Genomic DNA, 18,672 nt, shown 5'->3' with positions numbered 1-18,672 from the left:
AAATAATAAATATATCATAGGAAGCCAACAAACAATGACACGAAGGACAACATAGGGGAAATAACTTGTACTTACTAATTGAAATAAGGAAATGATAAATTAATGGCCATGAACGCGGACGAAAAAAATCGTTGCCGCTTTACGTCCATCACAGTCACCGACAGCCTGTTCAATCAACCTCTGTGCGCGGAGTAGCCTTTGCTAATTCATTCAACTTACACTTGAGGGCAAAAAAGCGCGGCGCGTTAGCCAGCAGCAAGAGTATATATCTTACACCGTGGCCAGCAGTCACGAGGTATTTTTAAAGATTTCGCGCACTCTAAAGAAACGCTGGAAAAAAAGTTAACAGGGCAGTTACCTTAGCATAGATGAAATAATCCGATGTTTTTGAACAAGCGCTACAACTTTTGTATTGAAGATTTTTCGCTAGAGTTATTATGTAGAAAGTTAATTAGGCAATCTTTGTTAATTACCCAGCTTGGCAGATTGGAAAAAAATATCGTGACAGGCTCCATACGGCTCAGAACAATACTGCGCCAATACGACACGCGTAGCGACTATGTGTTTATAATACTTGGCCAAAGTTAGCTGAAACACCCTGTATATATATATACAGTATAAGCACTTCACGGCGTCGTATGCTGCCGCCGAAATGATGTCGCTGGGGTAGTTTTGGTGTCTCGACGGGCTGCAATCTTCCCTTTCGGAGGTCGCTGCTGTTAGTTTCCCCGACGCGGGCTAAAAGATCTGCCCCAGACTACACCAGCGAAAGCGCGATGGTGCGGGGAAGAGCTAGGCGCGGGTGTCGGGGAGCGGAAGATGGCTGCGGAGTCACGGAGGCGGCAGGCATTATCACGTCGGTTTTCAGAGCGAGCGCATGGTAATGTAGGTCGGTAGTCACGGTATACGCAGGCTCACGATACGGGCAAAAACGATAAACGTATAGCCGGCTTCTCCGCAATGGAAACATAGCGGCCGGTGGTCGGAGGTGTGCCACAAGTGCTTCCTGGGAATCAGCGGTCTACTATTCGGTGACTCTTGAGGCCAAGCTCCAGTAGTTGGCGGTGGGTTGTACGGCGTCAGCGACGGACGGCGGGTTGTACGGTGGGATCAGTGACGGCGGATTGTACCAACACCTCCTTGTACGGTGGGTTCAGCATAGGCCGGTTGTGTGGCGAAGTCACTGGCGGCGTGCGACGGACAGCCGTCGGATAATTGATAGAGTGCTGATATGGTAGTGAATCGGGCAATTAAAATTTAGGCTTGCCTGATTGCTTGCCGTACAACTTCGGCAATGAGAAGGCACCAGAGGTTCTTGCGGAGTTACGACCAACAAGCTCAGGCAAACACAATTCTGAAGTTACAGCTATGTTGTGAATCTCCTCACGGACAACTTCTGGAATGAGCTCGCGCGAGGGACCGACTCTCGCTGCTATAGTGGTCAGCTAGAGCAGATGCGCTGATTGAGGCATGCATGGTTTGGACGGTCGTACTGGCGGAACCGTTTCTGGAGTGCTCGCACAATCGTAGTAGCCTCTTTAAAGGGGCCCTGAACCACCTTTCGTGCTTGGCGAAAAAAATATATATATACAGTACGCGGATAGCTTATACGCTGCTGTGTACATCTCAGCCAGATTTTGCCGCCGTGCGCGGCGCTATGAGCTCGTAAGCGGAGCGCGAGGTTACCGTTTTTATCAAAAAACGTTTTTTTCCACAGAAGCCTTCTCCTCACTCTTTCTGGGTTGGTATATTTTGTCAGCAAGCAGATTCCCATACGCGGCTGCTGCTATTGGCCAATAGCTGACATCAGTCAAGCAGGGTGTTTGGATCAGTGCGCGGCTTATGCTGTTACTGTGTATATTTACTGACAGAGTATAATAATCAGGCTGAAGTAAGCGAAAATCTGGGTTTTGAATTTCGTTAGGAATTACGTACTTACGGAGATACCCAACTATTGCACTATCGACGACTATCGTCGGCCAACGTTCCGCCGCGCCCGCCCGCGTAGGAATGAAGCTTTGGCCATACTTCTTATCTGTGTCGTGGCTGTCGGGTCTCGCTAATTTCTATTACTTTTGAGCACTCAACTAGGCTCGAAGAACGCGAAACTTGAGGTCATACTCAACGTACGCTTGCCAGCGAGCGCTCACTCCTGGTCGCTCGTAGCTAGAGATGCCTTGGCAGACTTCGCTTCACGTTGAGCTATTGGGAAAATGAGCAATTTATTTGGGTGTGGCTACTATCCGTTGGTCAAGCTGGTGCAGGACAAGCTGGTCCGACCACGTATCCCGGCCAGACTGCAGCACATGAGCGCGAGCACACTCCAGCCCAGTCGCTTCCATAGTTAGCCACTACAGTTACATGTAGCTGCATTTGCAACGTAGCGTAGATACCACGGCTTTAGCGGGGTGCCGCGACGAGCGCGTAATCGGAGGTTGTGGGTTCGGCTCCCACCGACGGCAAGTTATCTTTGCGTCCACTTTCATTTACCTTTATTATTTTCTACATTTCATGTTCAATCACCGCTAATGTCGGCGGTGCTTTCCGTGGCTTCATTCTCCGTTGGCTTTAATACGGTTATGGTTACATATACTCGTCATTATATATATATATATATATATATATATATATATATATATATATATATATATATATATATATATATATATAAACCGAAGTAATTGAAACAGAAGGACTTTTTCGCGCCGGAGCTGAAAGCCCAGATTAAAAAATATATAAAAATCGATGTGCGTTATTAAGTGATTTACTAACGTTTCGGCCGAAGGACCGGTCGAAATGCCAGTACCCTTGGCCGAAACGTCAGTAAAGCCCTTCATAACGTACGTTCCTTCCTTTTTTTACCATTCTATGCTTATAACAAAGGGGCATGTTACGTACAATAACGTATATGTGTATGAGAATAGTAATTTTTGAGCCCTAATAAAATCTGAATCGAATAGTGTCAGGAGCGAATTGAATCGAATATCGACTCCCTGTCATATAGTTTTCGAATGACGAACAGCTGTTTTCACTGCTATCATAAAACAATCAAACACGTCCTATTATTAAAGCGAGAAAGTTTTTGTTATTTCACGCACGTTCTGAAGCCTCGCATATTAAAAACACAAATGGCACATTATGAATAAATAATTACTTGGTTCGGATATTTAGGACTCTTCGGAAAGTCCAAATCACCGCTGTGTAGCCGGTTAAGTCAGGCTCCCTGAGCGACATAGCCTGATCCACTCTATCTTCTCCATGTTTTATGCTTACCGCGGAAGCATGGATTAAATTTGTTGTGATACATTAACAGTAGGCAATTGTGAAATATTCAAAAAATATTTTGACTTATGAATAGAGACTACTTGACTCGAAACTAAATCGAATAGAATAATATTCAATTTGCTATTCAGAAGTTTCGATTAGCCACCCTTACACACCTATTATACAATCTTAAATCTCTTTTATGGTCTACTGACAAAGCGATTTTGTTGCAGAATTTTGATTACGTAATGAATAATACTCCTTTTCTTGCTAGTACAATTGAGTAAAACAGTAAAGACGTATTTTTGGGCTAGTTGGTTCATTTCCGTAGTAAAACAGCACCGAGAGAACACGAGGGACCAGACGAAGAAGAACGACACGTACACACGCCGCTACGTATACGTGTCGTTCTTCTTCGTCTGGTCCCTCGTGTTCTCTGGCGCTGTATTACTGCGAATAACTAAAAGGGCACAGTGCTTTAACAACTGCTTTTTCTAGTACACTCGAGGTGTAGAGATATGACATTTTTTTGTATGCATATAATCACGGATACTAAAGCTTTGTTCATGCCAGAAATGCCCAGCCAAATTTCAATTTTCTAAAGAAACACTTGGTTGCTTTTTATGAGCGAGAAATGTCGCGTGTCTTATATGATACCCCATTCCAGCCCCCCTCCTCCCCCCAGTTACGGCTATATTTTTCAACCATACAGAAAGCCGCATGAACCGAAATATACCTGCTAAGCCTTTTCACAGCCATTGAACAAGAACAACTTGATACTTTGGTCTAATAAATGGTGCGTATTTCTCGCAGCTTGATTAATTACAAGTTTCTTAAAAATTTATTGACGTCATCCTTGATTCACTGAATTATAGCAGCAATATGTAACCCGGATACCTACGTGCATTTCTTTTTTCTTTCTTTTTTTCGTAGGCTTTAGGAGCTTGACTGAAGCAGTAAGACTATCTTCTCCTTTTCCTGCAGCTTGTTGCTCTTGTATTTAGATCTTAAAACATGACCGGCGCCATGCTATGTCTCTCGTAAAAGCAGTTTGAATAAACTTTTCTGGCATATTAATAGCAATAATGGTGCTAATCAACAGTACAACCTGTAAACCCGTTATATTTTATCGCCAAATGTGTTCTATTGAAACAAAAGAAATATCTGCTCTCGCCAACAACAGAACTCATAGCTTCATTGCTCTATCATATATAGCACAAAAATGATTGCTTGCCTCAAAGGACCACCACAATTACTTTCTCGTTGAACACATCGCAGCATACAAATAAAGAGCAACCCCCCCCCCCCCCCCCCCATGTTATTTTTGTCGGCCCTAATTTCAAGTGTAAGAGTTATGAAAATAAGTTGCTTGTTTATGAACTTTTTGCGCATTGGTTAACGAGCCACCGGTATCAAAATAATCTAAAACCTAATAAAAATAATAAGAACCTAAACATAAAATAATCTGAGAACGTAAAGCACATGTGCTTTAAAACAATATATCGCGCTATTGTCCGAACTACAGCAAACAAGTATTCAACGGAGTCAAAAGCCATCATATGCTTCCGTGTTCAGTATAGGGTACCTTCCATGATATCGGGCGCGAACGTGTTACATATGGGAGTACAACGCTCGAAAATGACATCATGCGAAGCAAGCATTACGCCTACAAGTAAGTGGCCAACGAACCACTGTTTGAGAGCGTGTCCGGTGATATTTGCTGTCTGGATGAAAGGAACCGCGTGGGTTGTTTTCTATGGGAAAGCACACACGACACGGTGGCTCTTTGACTGTGTTGTCACGTGGCTGAGCATGAAATGGCTGGTTGGATTCCACATCGCCGCGGCTGCATTCCAATGAACGCCGAATGCAAAAAAAAAATAAAATAAAAAATAAATAAATAAAACGCTCCTGCACCATGCTTTCGGTGCCGGCTACCACACGTAGTCACAATTCATCCGGAGCCGTCCAATACGGCGCCCATGCATTATTTTTTTATCGCGTTAGCAATTATGTGGACATTCCAGGCGAATTTCCGCCGTCGTTCTCACCGTCGCCGTGAGCATCGCCGTCGCCGTCAGCATCGCCGTGGTATTTCGTGTGAAGTCCATGACTGATAACATCGCGGCCGGGCGCCGTATGATGCAGGTGCGGGGAAAGCTTGCAAGGGTGAGCCGAGGACGACGGCTTGATGCAGCGGTGTATTCTCGCGCTCGCAATGGAGGAAAGTGGGAAGGGTGCTTCCAGTTTTATCACGCGTGCAAGAGATGTGCGTGCACTAGCAGCGGGAGGTGGGGGGGGGGGGTGGCGGGTGAGGGGTGCAGATTAGTGCCCATGTCTTTTCATACCCATGTCTTTCATGCCCATGTCTTTCAAGCTGTGGCGGCTGAGCGCGGCCACACGTGTCCCATCTTTAGGGCAATCTGTGGTGGGTCCGAAGGCTGGCGGACCTGAGATAGCTGATGGCTTCGCGTGTGCTGTGTTCTCGCGCGCCTAGGCTTCGGGTTGAACCGAGAGGAAGCGCGAAGGGGAATTCGCTCACCACTGCTCGCTGCTCTTCATTATGCCAGCGTTATGACAGGGATTTCTTCTTTCAGGGGTTTTACGTGCCAAAACCAGTTCTGATTATGGGGCACGCCGTAGTGGAGGGCTCCGGATTAATTTGGACCACCGGGGGGTTCTTTAACGTGCACAACGCAAGCACACGGGGGTTTTTGCATTTCGCCTCCATCGAAATGCGGCCGCCGCGGCCGGGATTCGATCCCGCGATCGCGTGCTCAGCAGCGCAACGCCTTAGCTGACTGAGCCACCGCGGCGGGTTATGACAGCGAGTGTCCGCGCGGCCATCGAGTGAGATTTGTTCGCGTTTGCTTGTGCGCGTGAGAACGTGTTTCTTAATTCAGTTTGCAAGCGAATGTTTACAACACTTTATGCAGCTGATAAAACGACTAACCTTACTTGATATAGCTGTCTAATAATTTGCTATCTCAATCAATGCTTCGCCTCCCGGAAACAAATGTGACTTTTAGAGCGCAGCTCTTAGGGCCTGTACACGCTCGAGCCGCACATCGCCGCAAGCCGCACCGCTCTCGCGCGGTCCGCTTAAAATGGCCGCTCTGACGTCACGAGAGGCGGTCGTGAACTTTTTTCCAGTATGAAGCATGTATGCGGCGACCGCACAAACATGGCGCTGGTTCGAAGCGAATCGAAGCGCGAGGCCTAGGCGCCTAGGCTGCTGTGGCAGTTTTTTTTTTGTCGTTTTTGTGTTTTTGTGGGATCATTGCAAGAGTTATCGAGCACGCGCGGAGATAATCGTCGAACGCAGCAATCCGATGTACCCTGCCTGACCTCTTCAGCGCGTGCGCTCGTCAACGGCAACAGATGGAAATGTGTGTTTACGCGAGCGTCGGAAGCAATGAAACCGGCGATTTCGTGTGTGTTGGGCCGTATTTCGCTTGTGCAGTACCAGCAGTACAAACGCGAAGGCCATCACATACACGCGCATTCTAAGCATGACACATGCATTCAGTACGCGCCAGAACGAAAATAGTGCGGTCGCCCATCTCAGCGTATGGTGTACCTAGGTGTTGTGTGTGCGCGCTTCATCGCGGCGAAGCTCATACGTGTATGTGCATTGTGCAGTGCTGGTTTGTGTTTAAGAAGTGACCATATGACCTGTAGCGATTAGCTTTATTGTCGCGTCATCGCAGCCATTCGTAATGTGCTGTTTGTGCCTTGCTTCATGTGAGCTGTTTTGGGGGCTGCGATGCGCCTTGGTGACCGCGAACACGTACAGAGCGTTTGAGTGCTGGGGTTCTTACTGTACGAGGTGAAGGGTACTGTTATGTATACGTGCAATGTGTCGCAGTGGTGCTAGGCGTATAAGTATTCGTTTTATGCGATATGCATATGCTCTGAAGTGAACCGTGCATACAGAACGGTTTGTACAGAACATTAGACCCAAAATTCAAGGATGCCAAAACCAAAATTCAAGGAGGCGGAAACAAACCGTACTTGTACACATACATTGAAAAATAATGAAACCTCCTTCTCCTTGGCCGAACTTTCTTGTAGCTAAGCAGCTGCTGAGTTGGACACACACTACAAGCTCTTTAGGGTGCTTTTTATGCATGTGCTCTGAAGTAAACAGTGCAGAAGCACTGCTGGTCGTTTGTGCTCTTTGCATCTCAGTATGGGTTTTGTATCAAACCAGCTTTCCTTGCTTTGTACACGTGTTGTTTGTTTCCAGTGTTGTCACTGCACATTTTACTCTTTACAAAGAGGGGAGGCTAGGGAACAGCTTAAAAGTTATATCACTGCTCCACGTATTGCAATTATTAATTTTGTGCTAGGTGTCATGTGCTGTAATGTAAACAATGCAAATGTGCCGCATGCTATTTTTTGCGGATGTGACGACACTGCAACGCACCTTCTCTGCCACTGCCCAACCTTTCATGCTGAACAATGTGCTTTGCCAGTTATACTCCTATCTCAGTAGTTCCTTGCAGCACTGGGGCAGCGGCAGGGCTTCTTAGCCAATAGGAAGGCTGAATTCCCCTCAAGATGTGTTCATCCATGCTGCGTCAGCTGCTCAGCGTCTGCTTGCCATCCTTTCGATACATCAGCCACTGTTGGAGCAGTGACGCAACAAATGTTCCTACGTTGTAACTAAAGGCTGCGTTTCCATGAATGCTACTGTTGGGCTTCGCTTCATCGACACGCTATCTGAGCAGTTCAATACAGCCTCCTGAGCCAGTTTTAGTAAAAGTGAACACCCTGATAAATGTTCACATGCACCACGCCATCTGCTCAGCGTGTATTTGACGTTTGCTCACCACTGTCATCACGTACCGTACTAGAGCAGAGTAGGAATTAATGATGCAGTGAACAATGACGCATTCGTAGCGTTCTGCATCGTCAATGCATCACCATTGCTACTGTTGTGGTGCCACCTGCTAAATGGAAACCGAACCACTTTTACTGCCTCTGTAGTCCTAGCAGTGTCAAAACAAACAGCTGATCTCAATAAGAACAACAAGAAATACCTAATGCTTTGTCCTCAGCATGAGATGAGACTACGCAGTGATGGATTTTACCATTTACATATTTGTTGCTTTCAGCGCGTACAGCTAGTAAAAGGGCAAATTGAGATTGAAGCGGGTGGTCTGGGCTGCATGGGCGGTGCCATGTTGCTGCGTAATCACGGTTAGGGTGGCTACTGATGTTACCAGTGCTAACCGCCACAGTAATTCATCGTACAAGACGAGCATGCGAGAAGGGCCTAACATCTGTAAATCTTTTGTGAACGTCACCATGTAGCCTGCACCAAAGGAAAACAGAAAGCTAGGCAACATGAGAAACGTAAGGCGTGGAATTGACGAGGGAACAATGTTTAGCTTCATGCACCTTCGCAACGATCCATCTCCTTACATTAATTATCTGCCATCATCTCAACAAACTCATTGCAGTTCGACTTGTAAATGTAACATGGATGTATTATGCCGTTGTCGTGATCTAAATAAAAAAATGAAAGGTGCATTAGGTGTTTTACAAAAAAAAAGAGAGGAGGTGAACCCTCATTTCTTATATGGGAGTAGGCAAGAGAGAAAGGTCCTTTGCGTTGCTGGTTGGGCAAAGAAAGAATGCCTCTGTGCACGAAGAGCAGGTCACGTTCTACTACAGATTCTTTGCTTCTATTTCGGCTGCTACTATGCTGTTTTAAAGAATTCTTGTGGTAGAATACTCCTTGGAAGACACTTTACAACTTTTATAGTATAACTAAAATTTTCCACAGGGCCCTGGTGAACGGTCCTCTTAAATTTCTGAGGGGCCCATCAAGGGGTTGTACTAATTAGATGAGTTGTTTCTATGTAAACCTCACATTGACAAGCTTTGCAAAAATCTCGGCAAGGCTTGTTATATTCTGCTCAAGAGCCGAAATTGTTTTGATACAGAAACCCTTCGAGAAATTTATTTCAGCTTGTTCCACAGCCATCTGTGGTACTGTGTTACATCTCTGGGCCATTCATACATTGAGCCATTTATAAAACTTCAAAAGAGGGCTGTCCACTTTATGACTTCCTCACAATACAATGCTAACACGACACCGCTCTTTCAACACGTACACACTTTACCGTTTACTTCATTACTAAATTTTTAAACTCTTGTAATGGTTAATAGTAGCATCGTTACTGACTACCCACTCTCTGCTGCCAACTTTACCGAATCAGGACGCTGTACACGCAGTGCACTAAAACAAAATTTTCCGGTTCCAAAGGCTTGTAATGTGTGTGGTAAACAGAGAATTTGAATTGTTGGAGTAGTCGAGAGGAACGTTCAGCCCACGTAAGTTAGAAATGCAGCTAATTTTCAGAGATAATTAAAACTGCATTTTCGTGATCTTATTTTATATGTTTATTAATACATTCACCGCTTCCTTTTTCTTTTTTCTGGTGCATTTTCCTTTACTTGTAAATGTTCAATGATACCGTTCGCATATTGAAGATTCTTCGTATTGTATTCTCTACTTCTAATGTAAAGTGCATATTGTTGCTGAGTTTAAGTACGTGTCTGTGCTAAATTAATTGCTTTGCATCCTCTACATTTTTTATGGATTGCAACTGGCCTCGAGCTAGGGATCCCAATGTATTTGTTCACATTATGTTTTACTCTGTACTGAACGCAAGAAATAAAGTTTAATTCAAGGAAACATTTTTCTCACAGGGCCCCCTAGCCTGGAGCTGCAGCCCCCTTAGCCCATAGGTTAATCTGGCCCCAGTAGCAACTAGTATCACGAATGCAAGTTTTGGCTTGCCATCCCTTTTATCAGGTTAACATTGATTTGCACAGCAGAAATCTTAACATTCATTGCATGCAGAAAACAGCCTTAGATCAAAGGACGCAAGTAACTTGTGTCCTCAAGAATCTAAACCTTGTTTGGGGTTTTCTGGAATGAAAGCAGTTTAGGTACCTTAGTCTGAAACTCTATTTTGCTTGACTGCAGCAGTTATCATGGACGCGAAGTGGGTGTTGTGACAGAAAGCCGGTGTGCACATACAAGAAAAAGTATTGCAATGCCGCTCAAAAGTTTTCTAGGTGTATTGTGCAAAACCACAATTAATGTACGGGAATGACATGACAGTGGTCATAACTTAAAGCAACGGCTCATTACAGATGAGGTACACATGTATGGTCACATAAACATAATGGTGCAAGCTTGACATATAAGTGATAGTCCTTTTTAAGATACAAGTGGCATGGTGACATACCGGGAATCAATGCTTGTTATTTCTTTATTCCCAAAATTATCAGTTGTACAATACTTGTGCCCCGATACAATGACGTATCTCTGAATCACAGATGTCACATCCTATCTGCCCTGTGAAATACTTTGCCACATGAAATGGAAATCTCATTGACATAATCAGTTATAGATTTTGCATTAGTTTTATGCTGTTTCTTGCAGTCTTGTCTTTCATGAGTACTTGCATATTATGGAAAAGGGTACCTTGACATTCTAAATGTTATCTATATATGACCACACAACTATTATTTTTTCCTAATCAGAGGAGGCTCTCGTGTCATTATACAATGAATACGCGACAGGTACTTGCATGTGAACAAGTGTATGTAGCCTCCCAAAGGCAAGCATGTTTTCGAAAGTATCTTTCAGTCATATTGGCAAGAAAACTTTCCCATAGGCTTTTTTTCACGCGAAAGGTGACCACACATTTCTTGATCTAGCAGACTGATCTTTTATGCTACAAGTCTGTGCTGTTTTCCTTGCAACAAGTAGTTTTACATATGTCTACAACACGTAGGTCCTTCATCGGCTATTCTTTTTTTTCCCTACAACTTCGATGTTTTCTTGGGAACAATATATTGCACGTTTTTGAAAGCTAGCTATTCAGAGGCCATTCTTTCTTGAAAAGCTTCCTTGCAGCTAGGCTCTAAAGTTGTTGATAGACTGTTTATGTAGATTTTTTTACGTAACAATTAGTAGTCTTGCATTTAAAACTTATCCGTTGTGCCCAATATTTAGCTCTCTTTTTGCACTAGTTAAGGTGTGGTACCTAATTTTTTTATATGAAAATAAATATTGTTACTACAGGTATGTGTGTCGTCGTATGGCTATTGAATATTTGATAAATAATATTTTATTCAATTCGTATTTGAAAACGTTTACACTCGCCCACCTTTACTTCTTGTACAATGCACAAAGAGGCACGCAAGCCATAGTGGTGCTTAATTAAGTCTCTTTTTGCTGCATGTAATAGTGGCAAAAAGCAGCTTCTCACAGGAAACTTGATTGTGTTGTCTTGTATATTGTTCTTCTGCCATATGTATTCTGAATTGATAATTATATCACAGACAGATATATAACCTCTCAATGGAACAGAAATTTATTTGATACACATGAACTCGCACCCTGTTCAGCTGGCTTTCAGTTACGCTGATTGTGGCCAGCCTCTATAGAGTATGTCTGCAATGTGGTATGAGGGTATGTGTGCAGTGCTACTGTTAAGCCAACTATTGTTCTCACAGCAATGTATTGAGTAAGGTTATTGCATAATTATTATTAAAAAGACAGCATTAGCCCAGGTTTTAAGGGTGAGAAAACGCTTGGTGCACTTCACCAAGCATACAGACAGCATATAATGTGACTACATACCATGTGCTAGTTTGTATTTACAAAGTGTTTACAAAATGGGGAAGGTGGCAGTGAGACTCCTTGGGGAAGCAACACTTCAGTTGCACTGATGGTACGGCGTGACCATATAATTTCCTTATTGCTTGGTTAAAAATATGGTGGGTTACAACCTATGAAATGCCACACCAGCAAGGCTGAACATCCATCCTTACTTTTCAGTGGCTTAAATACGCCACTGTGTTGATGAGCCTGTGTTGTTGAGATTCCGAAATATCGCCTCGTGTGCCACGTTGTCAAATGCCCCCTTCAAGTCTAGCGCGAGAATGGCCCGTGGTGTGTGGCAGGGATGACAATCTCCTTCTTCAATTGCATTAGCACGTCCTGGGTCTCAAGATGTCGTATAAAGCCAAACATGGGGTCTGGCATTTGCTGGGTTTCGTCCAGGTGTTGTTGGAGGCATTTGAGTACTACCCTTTTCATGATTATGCTTGTGCATGATGTGAGGGATATCAGCCACAGGTTGTCAATGTGCGGGGACTTGCCCGGTTTGGGGATAAAGCGTACTTCAGCTGTTTTTCATTCTTGTGATAGCTTGCGTGATGTCCAAAAGTCATTGAAGGGGTCTAGAAGCGTCTCTAGGGCCTGATCTTCGAGGTTAGCCTCGAAGATTCTGGTCGGGCCCGGGGGCACTGCTTCGCCGGCTTTTTTCATCAATGGAACAACGAGATAACACAGAATGAACAAACACGAGTGCTGTGTGACACGGTCATATTCCATCATGTAATCAATTGTACGCTCACTTTTAACTTGGCAGCTACTAAAAAAAAACCGTAAGTAAATCAACAAGCCATAGTTGAATATTCACTCGCGTGCTCGGTGATGAAGAGGAGTGACTTGTCGATCGACACAGCTGTATTCCGCGATAATAGAACCATCTGTATAAGAGTATGTTAATATACAGGGCGTTCATTTTAAAGTGTTACGGAATTTTAAAAAATCGCCTGTGGCAGGTAGCATAATTCTTATCGTTGAGCTGGGTTATTCGATGAGGTGGACATTAGGAGCACAAAAAATCGAAACACATATTCAAGTAACAAAAATTGACTAATGAACTTCTTCGTTAATTACTTTACGACACATATTGCAATTTCCGAATTATAGCCGGTGAGCTTGCAAGACGCATCCACTTGAAATGAATTTCCAGGATGACGCCAGCTTTGAGATATTATTTTCTAAAGTGTGGGCGTTCCAGTTACTTTAGTGCTTCAATGTATAAAACAGCATTTTGGTAAAAAAGTAAGTGGAACAACAGTGCATTTTTAGGGCGAGTTTGATGGCACATATCTCCAAACTGGCGTCATTCTGGAAATTCATCCCAAGTGGATACGCCTGCCAAGCTCACCGGCTCCAATTCGTAAATCACAATATGTGCTGTACAATAATTAACTAAGAAGTTGATTAGTCATTTTTTTGATTAGTTCAATATGGGCTTTCTCGTGTTACTAATGTCCGCCTCATCGAATAACCCAGCTCAACGTTAAGAATTATGCTACCTGCCACAGAGGATTTCTAAAAAAAATTTTAAACTTATAAATGAACACCCTGTATAACGCTGCGGCGCTTCAGCGTGCTACGCTGTTGCTGCGACAAATCCCTTGTTCATTGGCTTAAAAACGCACGCGCGGTCTTGCAAGCTTTCGCTAGCACATCTACAAAAAATGCGCCGTCACGCCGCACACAGCCGAGTACATAGCGATGTATGCTGTTACAACAGTATGCGGTAGCAATGATTTAAAAAAAAAGAAAGAAAGGAAAACGAAAAAAAAAGCGCAGGTAAGATCACTGCATAGTGTTCGAGAGGTGGCTCAGCGCGCCAACGCAACACAAGCAGTCAACAGAGTATGACAGTGCAAGAGTTTTGCGTTTTCGCCGTGACGCGGAAGCTTGAACCCATGCCGACAAAAATATGCCAGTGTCGTCTGCTGTTGACGATAGTTGTCGACTTAAACATCTTTGCCCCGCCTCTCGGTTGCCGGCGCTTAACATACGTCGCGTCCCCAAATCGGAGTGCGGATGCCGGCACATGCGAACCGCTCGAGCTCACTAATCAGAAAATTACCTAATAAGAAAACAAACGTAATAACAAAATCCTGGCTTGGGCCAAAATTTTGCTGGTCGCCAGCACACAAACGCTGCGACCGCGCTGTTGCATGTTGCCAGTCGCTCGTTATCTGTTTTGCCAGCCAGAGGGCGCATGCGTACGGCACCGCTCGCGCCGGTCTCAGCGTGAATCGAATTTTGTGCCCGGTTTCTTCAACCGTCCGCCGCCACTGAACCGCCAGCATGCGGTGCGGCTTGCGGCGATGAGCGGCTCGAGCGTGTACAGGCCCTTAGGCGCCCGTTACTGCGCTGAGCGTTGGCGAACCTCGTAATCGAGCGAAGAAGCAAAGAAAAAGATCAAAGCGAGAAATTAAAGCATGAGGCGGAAAGCGGAGGGGAGATGGTCTGCGCATGTGTTGAGTTGCCGCCGAGTAGGCAATATCATCTGCGCACCCAAAGGGGTGGGGGGGGGGGAGGCAGTGTAGCATGAGGTGGGAGGGCTACTCTCATCCACGGTACCAACGTGTGTGACGGGGATCACAGTTCCTGCAAGGGGCGATGGCGAGCGGCTACGAGTAAGGGTCGATGTGACGCTCCCTTGGGTGTTGTCGCCGCGGACACTGGTGGCTCGATTTCCCCGCGACGAAAGGGCCGCTTTCGTCATTGGCGGAACGAAAGTGTGCGAAGAAAAGCATAGTGCCGCGCAAGACGGGCTGTGCGGCGACGGTGGCTACGATATGGCGCCAGAGTAGCGCGCGTCGTCTGTACGAAGACAAAGCGCTGCATAAGCGGAGGTCTTTCTGCGGCAGCTGTTGTGAATCGCGCCCACGCGTCACCCACGCGCTGCCTCTCGCGATCTCCCGATTAGCGAGGCAGTCGCGCCACACTTCGCTCCGCTTGCTATGTGCCGCACGAGACAGATTGTCCACGCCAGCTACACTACTCTCAGCGTTCTCTTCCTAATATAAACCGTGCACCTATATAATCATAATGCTATTAAGATGGTAAATGGAAACATGCATATAGCTGAGCTCACATTTCGCATTAGCGTCGGTGAATTTTTTTTTAAATTAAAAGGCACGTTTGGTCGGCAGTCAATTGTCGCAGTTTGCAAGTTGTATAGTAGTCATGAGCGCGAGTGCGTTTAAATAGTTCGTGCGGGCTGGACGCAGGTAGACCTGTACTACCTGGCACCAAACCCTCTGCACCCGAAGTCCCTAAATATCGGCACGGCTAATGACACCGGCCACCATCCCAAGCGTCGCTCCCTCTTCCAGCTGTGCACCTCCCTGCACCGATCGTTGAGCGTGCAACGCGTGCTGCTCCTGGCGCCGGAAGTGCAGTTCTACGCCGACGTCTCCCTCTTGTGGGCGCAGTTCGAACTGTTCCCCGCAAGAGCCGTGTTCGGCCTGGCGAGGGAGCAAAGCCCCAGGTAGGGACGACAGCTGATAACACGAGTCACGTTCGTGTGATGTGCCCTTATTTCAATGTCATCAGATCAGCCAGCATCAACGGCAAGATAGAAGCATGTGCTCGCGCAACAATGACCCTTTGATAGCCATGTTGTGCACGCAAAGCCTCTGCCAAAAAATTTCGAAGTGATGGTGCGCTTGAGTAAACACAATAAGCCCTAAATCTTCCTCTCGATCCGTGAAGATTTGGGTTGACTACAGTTATGCAGGAAAAATGCCGGTCAGAACAAGTTTGGTCACGTGCTAGTTGGCTCGAATATACTATATTGACAAAGTTTGTATTAAGGGCACTGCTAGGGCACAAGGATCAAGCCAGTCCGGATAGTGGAGTGTGTCTTTCAAAGATTGCAGACATACCGTTCTCGCCTGAGCGGGAACAGAACGTTTTCATATTGTCGCGACTGTAGTACGCCTGACCACGAGAATGAGCACACGCACCGGCATTTTTAAATGATATTAATAAGTTTCTGTCGCGCGGCATTAAAGACAGTCTTGCGATTTCCTTGATTCGTGCTGCTGGCTGGTGCATTTTTGACATCGCTACACTGGTGCAGATGCTATAGCGTACGAGTCCAAGTAAGATTCCCGAGCATTATGTTGCAGAATCCACTGTTACTTTTCCAGATCTCACGCGCGTTGTGTCGAGCATAATTGAAGTATACCGAGTTTACAATATATTTTGCCCAAACCACGTATATACCAACATTGCGCTATTGAAAATTGTAATTCAGGTGCGTAGATGTTTTAGAGCCTGTACATGAGCTCCATTAGTGACGCCTTATCATTAGTGACCACCTTATCGCTTCAGTAATTGTTACTAACACTAATGTCGCTAACTGTACTTATTAACATGCAAGTAAAATATGCAACAAGTAGGTAGCCTAAATTTCTGAACGGAAATGTTGTTCTTCTCATGTTAAGTATAAGGAGGATGTGCCATTCTTTATTTCATATGCTATCGACCAGCGCACAGTCTTCGTTCGCCTGTTACATAGCGTATTCTGTCTTGCGGCAGGTACGCTCGCGCCCTGCGGCATCAAAGGGGCGCCGCTCCAAAGCAGGGTGGTTGCGGGGATCCCCCGACCGTGGGCGGCAACCCAGGCTTAAACAGCGCCGTCGCCCTGCTAGACCTGGACGCCATGCGACGGTCGCCAGAGTACAACCGTCTCTACTCAACCCTGGACGATATGGTGAATGCATATGGCTGGTACGGAGGACCGCTGGCCGACAACGACTTCTACACGATAGCCTCGTGTCGGACACCGGCGCTCCTGCATCTGCTGCCCTGTGCCTGGAACCGGCAGGTGATGGAAGTTTAGTGCAGTTTAACACCTTAAAAGTCCCCCGTAGGGGCATTATATAAGGGGTGGGTTTTTATAGATGGGCAGGCCGTACGTAGTAGCGATCCCGGTAGAACGCTGTCAGCAGGAATTTGTGAAAAGGCGTCTTAGCGGAGAATTCGCCGTCATTTCCCGGTCATTATGTTCGTAACCCAAGTGTGTTTGGTTTTGGAGTAATAGTGAGGCTCCCCCGAAAAATAACACAATCAAAGCAAAAAAATATATCATATGAGCAATCACGATGTGCTAAAAAGGGATTTCACCAAAATAAAAGCAGTGTTCATGAATGTACAGTTATTGGGCAAGAGACTGATGTTTGATGATGACTAGGTTTAGCATTAGTCCAACGATTTAATCAGTAATTTAAGTTTTCTAGCAACATTCAATCAAGATATGTATACTACACAAGACTTGGTCTTCAAAAGAAAGGCAAAGTTTTTAGTAGAATTTTAACTGACGCTGGTGCGTAACCATGGATTGTCGAAATGGTCATTTGTCAAGAATTTCACCAGTTTGTTTTTTATTATTATGAGAGTTCTTGCACAGTAAAAGTTCTCAAGCGCATTTTATTGAGCCTTTAGTTCCTGTTGAACGCAGTGTAGCGCATTTTTCCAATGAAGCAGTAACTATCTCCGCGCGGTACGTAACTGTCAAAATACGCGACGTGTTGAAAGTTGCAGCCAAATACGTGCGCAGGATTCGCAAAGTGCAGGTGCGGATGGCCATCGCATTTGTATTGTCGGAGATAATGGGAAACTATATTCGCAAAGACGCTCTCCTGCCGTCATGTCCATGCAATGTTTTAAGGCGAAAGCCTTAGACGTCTATGTTGGCGGTGACCTTGGTTGTGACCTTGGTAGTGACCTTGGCGAAACTGCGCCGTGACGAAACATTGTGGAAACCGCAAAAAATGCTCGGATTAACATCGCATTGTTCAGGGAGGTTCCTGTAAACAAAGTAAATTAGTCGGTTTGAAAAGATCATTTGGTACATTTGTTAGGGGGGGGACGAATCGAACCCGGGCCTCCGGGGTGCGAGGTCAGTACGCTTCCCTGAAGCCACAGCTGCCCCGCGGTTCTGGCTTACTAAAGGTGTGCCTAGTGCGTACCTGATTGCACACGTCACGTCGCATCTATCTCGCTGATTAAATGTGTAGCCTAGTGCGTGCACTAACATGCCGCACTTTGGGTACTAGGTTGAGTTTTCATACGTGGCGTTCAGGAGGTCGCCTTAGTGTCACACGTGTACTTCCCATAGCGGCTCGTTATGACTTGCTAGACGACTAGCCCCGATTGTTTACCTTAATGCATTACCAAGATGGATTGCAAAGAAGTCTAACCCCGATTGTAATCTTCCGGCCCGGACTGCCCTATGGGGAGGTAGTGACGCGCGACTTCGTCCATCACTTCGTGCGTAGATGTGCCTTCGCTAGTGAGCTTGTGAACCAGCCTGTCGATGGCCCGAGTGTGGTTTCTCTTGGACTGCGTGTCGTCCAGTAACTGCTTGAGGAGGTTCCACTTGTCTCCCGCGCGGGAGGCCGGACCCGACCGAAACGTCGACGTTAAATGTTTTTTGCATTTCTACGTGCGCCTGCACTTCTTTTAACGTTTATATATATATATATATATATATATATATATATAAAGAGAGAGAGAGAGAGAGAGGAATAATAACGATGAACAGTGGTTATACAGCAGGCGGAAAATGGTACTGAGTGCATCATCGCTGTAGAATGAAATTTATGGTAAAATATCTTGACACTCCTGCGTTAAATTCTTAAAATAATAAGCCATACTATTATATGCCGCCATGTTTATGCGAATCTATTGAGTAAATTATTCCACCT

General features: G+C 45.4%; 1 protein-coding gene across 1 annotated transcript in view; it reads left to right on the top strand.

The window, feature by feature from the left end:
• LOC119444486 (xyloside xylosyltransferase 1) overlaps window positions 1-16,805 on the top strand; it is a 19,200-nt gene extending 2,395 nt beyond the window's left edge. The window contains exons 3-4 of the mRNA XM_037708882.1: window positions 15,187-15,446; window positions 16,502-16,805. Of these exons, the coding sequence (XP_037564810.1) occupies window positions 15,187-15,446; window positions 16,502-16,805 (564 nt within the window). The remainder of the gene's footprint in view (window positions 1-15,186; window positions 15,447-16,501) is intronic.
• Window positions 16,806-18,672: the final 1,867 nt, after the last annotated feature.

Source organism: Dermacentor silvarum, chromosome 3 (assembly GCF_013339745.2).
Source record: "Dermacentor silvarum isolate Dsil-2018 chromosome 3, BIME_Dsil_1.4, whole genome shotgun sequence".
NCBI lineage: Eukaryota > Metazoa > Arthropoda > Arachnida > Ixodida > Ixodidae > Dermacentor > Dermacentor silvarum.
This window is presented reverse-complemented; position numbering and strand designations above follow the sequence as displayed.